The sequence below is a fragment of the Chrysochloris asiatica genome, unplaced genomic scaffold, assembly GCF_000296735.1.
Source record: "Chrysochloris asiatica unplaced genomic scaffold, ChrAsi1.0 scaffold00202, whole genome shotgun sequence".
Classification (NCBI taxonomy): Eukaryota; Metazoa; Chordata; class Mammalia; order Afrosoricida; family Chrysochloridae; genus Chrysochloris; species Chrysochloris asiatica.
Genome location: NW_006408720.1, coordinates 4939019 through 4950904, shown reverse-complemented (window position 1 = coordinate 4950904; position 11886 = coordinate 4939019). Strand labels below are relative to the sequence as shown.

General features: G+C 34.7%; 2 protein-coding genes across 4 annotated transcripts in view; both read right to left on the bottom strand.

The window, feature by feature from the left end:
• LOC102835264 (DNA-directed RNA polymerase II subunit RPB3-like) overlaps positions 1-379 on the bottom strand; it is a 13111-nt gene extending 12732 nt beyond the window's left edge. Inside the window, exon 1 of the mRNA XM_006872519.1 lies at positions 6-379. Within this exon, the coding sequence (XP_006872581.1) occupies positions 6-347 (342 nt within the window). The 5' untranslated portion in view covers positions 348-379. The remainder of the gene's footprint in view (positions 1-5) is intronic.
• FSTL5 (follistatin-like 5) overlaps positions 1-11886 on the bottom strand; it is a 1065399-nt gene that overhangs the window by 973279 nt on the left and 80234 nt on the right. The window lies entirely within an intron of this gene.

Below are 11886 nucleotides of genomic sequence, written 5' to 3'. Positions count from 1 at the left end.
GTGACGTGGCGAGTCTGGTCTTCATTGCACCTCACATCCAGGGTGAACTCCACTGAGCACTCGGGACAGAACTCTTCACACGTGCAATCCCGGGAGTTATGCAGCTTGTCCACAATGTCATCACTAATGAGGGGAATCAATCCGAGCCTATGAGCAATGAACTCATCATGCAGGACTGAGGAATTGGCATCAATCTGCACCCAGTCAATGGCTATGGTGGGCACCTCAGCGATGAAGACTCTCCTAATGGAATTGGCCACCGCTAGGTCAGTATTCTCGATGATGAATTTGACATTTTCATCTGTAAGCTCCGTGATCCGCACCGTGGGTTGGTTGGCGTAAGGCATCGCGTCCCAGATCCGCCGCCACCTTCCCAATTAGCTCCTTGAAGGTTCATTCTTGAACTGCCTTTTGAAATTTTTTGTCCAGCTGTTATCTCCTCATTTTTTCTTCCATTTGCCTTAGCATCTTTACACTGGTGAGTAAGTTTCAGAGTCTCTTCTGATATCTGTTTTGGTATTTTCTTTCTTTCTTACCTTCTTAATGACTTTTTGCTTGCTTCATATATGAGGTTCTTGATGAACTCTTCTGGTTTGATCTCATTAGTGTCTTATGCATCAAATCTGTTCTTTACATGATTTCTAAATTCAGATGGGGTATGTTCAAGGTCATAGTTTGTCTCTCATGGATTTCTTTTAATTTCCCTCAGCTTCAGCCTGCATTTGCGTATGAGCAATTGATAGTCTGTTTTTCAGTCTGTACCTGGCATTGTTTTTGATGATGATATGGAGCTTTTCCAACCTTTTCCACAAATGTAGTCAGTTTTATTGCTATGTATCCTATCTAGTGATATGTATAATTGTATTTTATGTTGTTTAAAAAAGGTATTTGCAATGAAGAATGCAGTGGTCTTTCAAAATTCTGTCGCACAATTGCCACCATAATTTCTATTATTAACACCACCATATTTTCAAATTACTGATCATTCCTCTTTATACCAGTAATTATCAATATATTTTGAGTCCATATTTGTTCAATTTCAAACTGAAGAAGTTGGTATAATTCTTCAATTTCATCATTACTGGCTTTAGTGGTTGGTGAGTAAATATGAACAATAGTAGTTGTGAGACTTGCAGTGGAATAACTGGTGTGCTTTGTAGTAGAATAAGCACTAGACCACAAGGTCAGTTTGAATCACAACGTCCATGGTTGGAACTCACATGCCACTCCTTGAAAATCCTATAGAGGATTGTTGTGACTCAGAACCGACTTGAAGACACTTAACAACAGCAGCATTACACATTATGATAAACCTTGAATTTTTTTTTTTATTTTTTTTATGATGAATGATGAAAATTCCTCTTCAATTTGTCATTCCCAGCATAGTAAACCATATGATTGTCAGATTTAAAATTGCCAATACTAGTACACGGAGTCCTGGTGTGGTGCTGTGGGTTAATGCACCAGACTGCAAAGCCGTTTGAATTGCAAGGCTGGTGATTCAAGCTCACCAGCTGCTCCTCAGAAACCCTATTCAGGGTCACTATGGGTCGGAACCGACTTGATGGCACTTAACAACAACAACAAAAGTAAACTTTGGCTCAATAATGTCAAGGATATCTATCTTTATGCGTTCCATTTCAATTTTGGAAACTTCCAATTTTCCTATATTCATATGTCATACATACATTCCATGTTCTGATTATTAATGGATGTTCGCAATTGTTTCTCCTCAAGTTAGTGGTGCTCCATCAGAAAATTAAGGTGCCAGAAGCTTTATTCCATTCAAGTTTTCATGATCAACTGTACTTTGAGGAGGCCCCTCTTCCCCAGTCTCATTTTGAGTGCCTTCTGAACTGAGGTGGCTCATTTTCCGCAGTATATCTGACAGTATTTTCTGGTGCTATTCATCATATTTAATTAATGAATATTCTGGGGATACCTGACAGTTTCCCTTGATGTTCATAAGGTTTTCAGTAGCTAAATATTTGGAAGTTGTCTGCCTCTTATTATTACTAGTTTTTTTTAGTTTGGAATCTCCGCTAAAACTTGTCCACAATGGGTGACCCTGCTGGCATTCAAAATACCAGTGGAATAGCTTTCAATATCACAGCAATACACAGAGCACCACAGGATGACGAAATGACAGATGAATGGTGTTGAAAGGATACAAAAAATGTCAAATTGAGGTCTAAGATACCCCTAATGTTGTCATTAGGGATATCACTACTGATGCCATTTGGATCTTGACTGAAAGCTAAGTACACGAGAAAGATGTTTATTTTGCTTTACTGACTATGCAAAGGCTTTGGACAATGTGGATCATGACAAGATATGGATAACATTGCGAAGAATGGCATTCCAGCACATTTAGCTGTACTCATGATGAACCTGTACATAGACCACAAGGCTGTTGTAAACTAGAACAAAGGCATACTGAATTTTTAAACTCAGGAAAGCTGTATGCCAGGCTTATTCTTCTACCATATTTACACCATACTTATTTAATTTGCACACTGAGCAAACAATCTGAGAAACTTGATTATATGAATAAGCATGTGACATCTATATTGGATGAAGACTCTTTAACAACCTGCAATATATAACCTTGCTTACTGAATGTGAAGAGGCCTTAAAATACTTAATGAAGAAAATCAAAGACCACAGCCTTTAGTATGTGTTGCACCTTAATATAATAAAGAAAAAATAAATAAATTCTCACCACTGGACCAATAAGTAACATCATAATAAATGGAGAAAAGATTGAAGTTGTCAAAGACTTCATTTTGTTTGCTTCCACCACCAGCAACCATGGAAACAACAGTCAAGTAATCCAACGACATATTGCATTAAGCAAATCTGCTACACAGGACCTCTTTAAAGTGTTCCAGAGCAAAGATGTCAGTTTGAGGATCAAGCTGCGGCATTTTCAAAAGTCTCATATGCATGTGAAAGTTGGACATTGTATAAGGAATACTGTAGAAGAATTGATGCATTTAAGTTATGAAGTTGGAGAAGAATGGTATTGGTACCATAGATTGTCAGAAGAACACAGGTCTGTGTTGGAAGAAGTACTGCTAGAGTGCTCATTCGAAGCCATGGGCTCAATTGTGAAGATGGTGCTGGACTAGGCAATGTTTCATCCTGTTGTGCATAGGGTCGCTTTGAGTCAGAACTGATTTGAGAACATGTAACAACAACAACAAAGTCTAAGAGAAATACATGATTATTTGGACAGAGTGACATTTAAAGAGGTAAGGGACTACAGTTGTTTTTTTTTTTGTTTGTTTGTTGGTTTTTAACTTCCATAAAGAAAGAACTATCTATAAGAGAACACTAATTATATTGACATTATAGTTCTCAACATTAACAGGGCTATAAAAAAAAGAATGGAAAAATTATTTTAAAATTTAAGTGGAAAAATAATGTTAAGATTTAAATGTGAATTCAATATAGTGAATCCTGTGGCATAGTGTTTAAGCTGATAACTAAAAAGTTAAGAGGATGATTTGGCAGTCTTCTTCCTAAAAGATTTACAGCCTTAGAAACCCTATGAAGCACTCCTACTCTGTTCTATAGGGTCACTAAGAGTCAGGAGCAGCTTGATGGCAGTGCGTTGACAACAAAAATATTTGTAAGTATTCAAAGAATATAAACTATTCTGAATGGTCAATAATTCAACAGAGTTCTCCACTATGTAAGTATGGCTCCTCCCACCCACTTTCTTCTAGTAAGTCACTTTGTTTTTTGTTTTTTTAAGTTTTTATTGTGAACTGAGTGATAGTTTATATGGGAGAACATTGGTTTTACACTCATCCTATTGTATTTTATTTCATTGAAATGATTATAATCCCCTCCATGCATCATCATCCAACAGCATTTGCTTCTATTGCCTCTGTTCTTTTTTTTTTGTTTGTGTGTTATTTTTTGTTATTTTTATTTTTTAAAGTACACAAAAACACTCAGGAATATATAATCATTTACTTAACCTAAGGGCACATTCTTTCTTGACATTCCATACATTCAGACATATGGGCCACACTATTTCCAAATTTGATGTTGGATTGGTAAGAGTTTACTAAATCATTATTATAAATTTGATCTATGTAAATATTTATTAATAAATAAAAATAAACATTTAAATGTGACATTCAAACTCTTCAACTAATAAAAGGATGATCAATTCACTTGAAACACCTATTACCATTTTTATCATCATACAGAAATAAATGTTGACACATGGATATATTTAACTACCTGTGTCTACACATGAGGACGATTTAATCTGCTGATTAATATTTAAAAAGAAAGAAAGAAAGAAAAACTCTTTGTGCAGCAGGTTGAAAATAGGTCCTGAGAGGTTGGATTATCCAGCTGGAGTATAAGGCCCATCTGTCTGATTAGCACACCGGCTGAAAAGAAGTGACAAGTCGCTTCTATTTTTACCTAATCTTTAAATTCCAAGAACGCTTTTTCATTAAATCATAGTTTTCTAGTAGGATTGCTAAAGCTTCCTCTCTGCTTATTCCTTTTTTATCTAGATCTCCCTGAAGAGCCCTACTCAGAGATGGCTCCTATCCTGATAAACTCTTCTTATCTTTTTCTATGACTTCACTGGAGAGGAAAAAATTCCCTGAGCTAAAATCTTAAAAACAAAACAAAACAAGACAGTATACAGAGATAATTTGCCAATTATTCAAAGTGTTATAAGCTAAATTTTTTAAAGGAATAACACATTAATATTGGTACATTATTTGCAATGTTTCGGTGATGTGCATAGCATAAAACTGTAGAGTTAAATATTTCTATATAACTTTAACTATTTTAATCAGAAGAGATAATAAAAAATGCATCCTTGAATTTGGTAAGCATTCTGACAATTTCCCTTTAAAAACTAGCTTTCCTAAAACTATTTATTCAATTAACTTTTGTATTTGAATAATACACTATTTGGGTATTATTATTATTATGAGAAGGTATTATGTCAGAAATTCATTTTGAAGAATAGGTATTAAACTTTGGAAAACTTTTGTACTTAATCAATTTCCTGTGTGTGTAGAAATCTGCTTGCAGGTATGATTGATTCAATTAGTAAGTATAGGCCAGATAAGTTCTGGAGTTCTGGTGTGGTGCTGTGGGTTAATGTGCTGAAAAGTGTATTAGGTTTGAACTGCAAACTAGGTTTGAACTGCAAGTTCGGCGGTTCAAGCTCACCCGCAGCTCTGCAGAAACCCTATATGTGGTCACTAAGAGTTGGAGCCAACTTGACACCACACAATAACAACAACCACAAGTCATATACACAATTATTGTGAGGAGGGATATAAGCAGTGACATACATTAAGATTAGACTAATAATAGATGAAGAAGCTACCTGATCTTGTCTTTTATATCTGATAAAGAAGCAAGTTCATTTTCCAAGATTAAAGTATCTTAAAGGAAATCAAGAATACCAAATAACAGGAAAGCAGCTCAGTTAGAGGTTTAACTTGTTTATATATATAATTAAAATATTTTTCTATTCACATTACAAAATTTAGTTGAAATTGATTTCTAAATTGATCCAGAAAGGAGTATTACTTATTTCACAACAAAGAGCAAAGGCAAAATAAGGTAACTTATATTTATACTACTAACCAATTTAAGAGAGAAAAAAATCACTTAGCCAATAGAGTCAGTGATACAATTCATTATTACATATTAAAAAATACCATATTTTTATTGGGAAATGTGAATTCACTCACTTTTTGCTCTTTGAATAGTTGAATTTATCAATTTCCACTTTAACAAACAAAAAATTTTTAAATAATGCAGAAACATTTAAAAATAAGTTAGAAATCACATCATGTTTAAAGGCACTTAATTGGAGGGTTACATGCTTATCTTCTAAATAATATCATTTCTAAAATCACAATTCTAAAAACACAATCCAGAACTATTTGATATTTAAATGCTAAGAGATGTTGTTGTAGTTAGGTACCATCGAGTCAGCTTGGATTCATAGTGATCCTGTGCACAACAGAACAAAACACTGCCAGGATCCGTGAGAGATCCTCACAATTATTGATGATATTTGAGCCCATTATGGTTCTCACTGTCATTTCATCTTATTGGGGGTCTTCTTCTTTTCCAATGACCTTCCAGAGTACCAAGCATGATGTTCTTCTCCTGGAATTGATCCCTCCTGATAATATGTCAGATGTATGAGAGACAACATCATGCTATCCTGGCTTCTAAGGAGCATTCTGTTGTAATTCTCCCAACACAGATTTGTTTGATCTTCTGGTAGTCCGTAATACTTTAATATTCTTCTCCAACACCATAATTCAAATGCATTGATTCTTTTTTCAGTATTGCATATCCATTGTCCAACTTTCACATGCCTATGAGGCTACTGAAAATATCATGGGTTGGGTTGTTGTTGTTAAGTGCTGTCAAGTCAACTCCGACTCATAGAGACCCTGGTGAACTTGAACCACCGACTTTGCAGTTCAAACAGCTTTGCAGTCTGGCACATTAACCCACAATGCCACACCAGGACTCCATGGGTTGGGTTGTTGCTGTTAAGTGCCGTGAAGTCGATTTCAATACATAGCGACCCTGTATAAGATTTCCAAGGAGTAGCTGGTGAGCTTGAACTACCAACCTTGCCGTTCAATCGACTTTGCAGTCTGAAGCATTAGCCCACAGTGCCACACCAGGTTGGGCTAGGTGTACCTTAATCCTCAAGCTGATATCTTTGCTCTTGAAACGTTTAAAGAAGACTTCTGCAGCACATCTGCCTAATGTAATATATCTTTTGATTTCTTGACTGCTGCTTCCATGAATGTTGGTGGATCCAAGCAAAATAAATTCTTTGCCAACTTCAATCTTCTTTTCTTCTATCATGATGTTATTTATTGGTCCAGATGTGAAAATTTCTGTTTTCTTTACATTGTGGCTCAATCAAAATGGAATGCAGTAATTTTTGTTCTTCATCAGTAAGTATTTTAAGTTCTCTGTGTTTCCAGAAAGCAAGGTGGTATCTGCATATTACAGGTTTTTAATGAGTCTTCCTCCAATCCTAAAACCACATTCTTCTTCATAAAATCCAATTTGAATAAGTATGGTGAAAGAATTCAACCTTAGCACACACTATCCCTGATTTTCAATCATTCAATATCCCCTTGTTCCATTCTAACAACTGCCTCTTGGCAATTCCTCATGAATACAATTAAGTATACTGAAATATCTGTTCTTCACAATGTTACCCATAGTTTGTCATGATTCACACAGTCAAAAGTCTTTGTATAGTCAATAAAGCACAAGTAAACATCTTTCTGATATTCTCCACTTTTAGCCAAGATTCAGCTGATGTCAGCAATGAAATTCCTAGTTCTATGTCTTCTTCTGAATCCAGCTTGATTTCTGGTAATTCTCTTGCACTGAACTATTGTAATCATTTTTCAATTAACTTCAACAAAGATAATTCAAACAAAGCCACAGGCAAAATACACAAACAAACCACAAAAGCCACAGAAGAACTAAAAAACACACTACTGGAACTCATAAACATATAAGGAACACCCAGAACACATTGGTACAATGAACAGTTTTTTCCAGTTCATGTAGAGCATTCTCCAGAACAGACCATATGCAACAGAATTATTTTATGGAATAAAAACATTTCTTTGGAATAAAAAGAGATGCTGAGTGACAAATAGTTTTGTAACAACAAAAGTAAAAGAGACAAAAATGTGACCATCATATTTTAATATTTTTTGTACTTATAGAACACTTTTTTCAATTTTCTTTCCAATTTTCAAAACTGAAAATAGCCACAAAATCACACACAGAAGTCATACTTTATTAATTGCTAAAAATACAGTTATATTAAAACATTAAAAGATAAATGCATTTTAAACGCTAATAGAAAATCAGTTATAGTAGAGTAAGCTTATTTGGATCAAAGTGGTAAGCTATAATATCATATTGTAATGTTAAGTGAAAATTGAAATAAGAATCATATCCATTATGGTTTATTCACCAGGTCTTTGTAATAAAGAAAGAATACATCAGTATTCTCAAATACAATGTGAAAACCACATTCCGTTTCAGATCACTGCAACATCAGATTAGTCTGCCAAGTCAGTGCACAAACAATCACAAAGGTCAGAAAAAGTCAAAAGTCATAGTGGAATGGAAATGGTAATAATAGTCTGTAAATAGCACAATATATAACTCAGACAAATGATAAAAGGTTATGGCTATAAATGTGAGCAAGACAGGACAAAAACATTCTGAAAATTTAAGTGGACTTTGGGGAAAAAAGGGTTGCAAAAGACCAGAGAACAAGGTAATGAGATCAAAACTTAGACACAGATGTCTACCTTCTGGATAAAGATCACAGATCTTGAAAAAAATATTAAAAAGTCTCAGTATTTCTCAAATTTTAGTGTGCAAAAGAATCACTGGGGAGCTTGCTAAAAATGTAGAATCCTTGGACTCCACACTAAAAAAGTGAATTGATTCAATAAATCTCACCCAAATATATATGTATCTTAAAGTTATTTGCATAAACTGATTTCCTCTCATATCTCTTAAAATTATTCTAGAAATATGGAATAAAAATAGACCTATCACAATCCCTAAGTTTTTCTTTCTGTAACCTTGCATAATAACTTTTTTTTTTTTAATTTATAAATTGCAATGGAAACTTGTTTCAAATTAAAATTTTGGAAATAATAGTAACCTCACTCAATACTTATTATTCAAATTAGCATATCGATTCAATAAACTATAGATACCATAACAGTACACTTAGTTCATTTTCTCCTTTGATTTGTATAATGGTTATTGGATTTCTTTATCATAATTTCAGGACAGTTTGTTCAGTTTCTAGAAAAAACAAGCTAGTATATTATGTATAATTCTACACATGTCTTCTAATACATACTAATTATATACTCTAATTTATGTAATATTTATATTCAGAATCTGGTCATTTCCAGGTATGTTTTACATTTAGTTTATAGCATCACACTGCAGTTAGCATTGTTCATATGTGTTTCCTCCTGCCTATGGATATTTTGTTGTTAACTGCCATCCAGTCTATTCTAACTCATACCAACCCTGTATAGGACTTATGAGAAGGAACTTGTAGCCTTGAATATCCCTGCGGTTAGCTGCTCATTGAATATCTATATAGTGCCTTGTTTGTGTTGTTGTTGTTGTTAAAGGCCATTAAGTCAGTTCTGATTCATAGCAATCCAATATAGGGTTTACAAGGAGTAGCTGGTAGGTTTGAGCTGCTGGCCTTGTGTTTCAAACTGATTGTGCAGTTCAGGGCTTTACTATGTAAAGCCACACCAGGACTCCTACAAAACAATAGAAGCTGATTTAAGGAGGACTTCTCTAAGACTGAACACCTCTTTGGAATACAGGTGACATAAGCAATGAATCATTCTCACCATCCAGAACCAGTAGACAGCATGCCTCAGGTATCCAGACTACTATATGTTAGAAGCAACAAGAGCCAATTATCCTGCCATTGATGCTTTCCTGGAAAGGCATAAACAGCAGACAGGGAGGCATTATAACCCTTAGGATTCCCGGATAGAAATAAAGAAAATAATTGTGGCCTGAATATATACTCCACTACATAATGCATAGGGTCCAGTATCAAATCAAAATGTAGGTCTTCTTTTCAAAGGATAAGAATTTCAGGATGGTGACAGCAGAACTTTAAACCAAGTAAATTGTGGTTATTAAGTGCCATTGAATTGGTTCTGACACAATTCAACACTGTATAGGGTTTAGGAGGAGCAGCTGATGTGTTTGAACCGCTAAGCTTTCGATCAGGAGTCTACTGCTTACCCTACAGCACCATACCAAGACTTTAAATCAAGCATGTGACTCTTCAAAACATGTGGCACTGCGAGGGTACCTATGTCCAGTGCCCATGTAGATGATTAATGCAAAAGCAAGTAGTGGATGAGAACTAATATGATGTAGTTATTACAAACATTTTAACATTACAGGAAAATTTAATAAACTTCTTATATATCCTTATATTAGTATGTTTCCTTAGTTTAAGTTTGACAGCTATATGAAAATGTACAGAATTAGTGTTCTGATTATTTTTTTAGAAAGCCCTTAAAAACAAATACAAATGGTCAATATGTTAAGTGTGTCCTTTTTAACAATTGTATTTTAAAGTAGCAAACTTAAAGAAAGATTTAAAATATGCAAGGTCAACTTATAGATTATTGAGCATAATCACTACTTAGATAACAAATCCTTTCCAAATTCTATCTGAATAATCCCCATGATATTTAATCATACTTTTCTAATATATACATGACACATATTTCTGCTTAACAACATTAATGCAAAGCTTTTGGTATTTTCAATATAGATTATACCAACAAAAACCAAGTATTTTTATCTTATCATTAATGTATTCTTCCTCATTACATGAATTTCAAATTGTAGGTGAGTCATTTTATGGCAAATGTGAATATATTTATATCAGGAAGTCTGTATCTACAGACTTTGTGTACTTTCTACCAGGTTCAGGACACTTATGCAGATGGTGTGATGCTGTAGGATAAGCACTGGTTTGCTAACCATGAGGTCAGTGGTTCAAACCCACCATCCTCTCCTCAGAAACCCTCTACAGGGCCATTATGAGTTGGAATTCACTTGATGGCACCTAATAACAAAAAATGGAGTTTGGGTTTGATTCTGATGTTTAATGTTAACCTATTTCTGTTAATATTTCTGAAAAGACATTGAAATTCTCTAGCTTTTTCTATTCAACATAGAAACAAGCCTTGTTAAAAGTGGAAAACACAACTTATTTTCCATCTGACAGTTCTTCTTGGAATAACTCACATTCATAAAGCTAAAATTCTCTATCTTTACTTCACATACTTCACTTCGTATACATGTCCAAAATAAGAATCACTTTAAAATTGGGGGAACTGAAGAAAAAATTCAAGCCTCGACTTTTGTTATTGAAAGTTTCTCTGGGAAAATTATTGAATGATGCAGGAAGCATCAAGAGAAGATGGAAGGAATACATAGTCATGGTATCAAAAGGAAATGGTTAATGTTCAGCCATTTCAAGAGGTAGCATATGATCAAGAGCCAATGAATAAAATTGAAATCTTTCAAGAAAGTGAGGTGGCACAGGAGGCACTCACTCAACTCTGCCAAGAAATTTGGAAGATAACTATCTGGCCAACTGATTGGAAGAGATCCATATTTGTGCCTGTTCCAAAGAGAGGTGACCCAATGGAATGCAGAAATTATCGGACAATCTCTTTGATATCCCATATGAGTAAAGTTTTGCTAAAAGTAATACAGAAATGGCTGCATTGACAGAGAACTTCCAGAGGTTCAAACCAGATTCAGAAAAGGCCATGGAATGAAGGATATCATTGCTGATGTCCGATGGATCTTGGCTGAAAGCAGAGAATATCAGAAAGATGTTTACCTGTGCTTTATTCACTATGCAAAGTCTTTCAATTGTGTGGATCATGACAAGCTACGGACAACATTGCAAAGTATGAGTATTCTGGAACAATGAATTGTGCTCATGAGGAATCTGTACATGGGAACACTGAATGGTTTAAAATTAAGAAATCTGTGTGATAAGGTTGTATTCTTTCACCATACTTATTCAACCTGTATGCTGAACTGATTCTGAGAAGGTGGGTTATGTGAAGAAAAACATGGCATCAGAATTGGAGGAAGACTCCTTAACAACCTGCGATATGCATATGATACAACCTTGCTTGCTGAAAGTGAAGAGGACTTTAAACATTTACTGATGAAGATCAAAGAGCACAGCCTTTGGTATGGATTACATCTCAATGTAAAGAACACAAAAATCCTCACCAC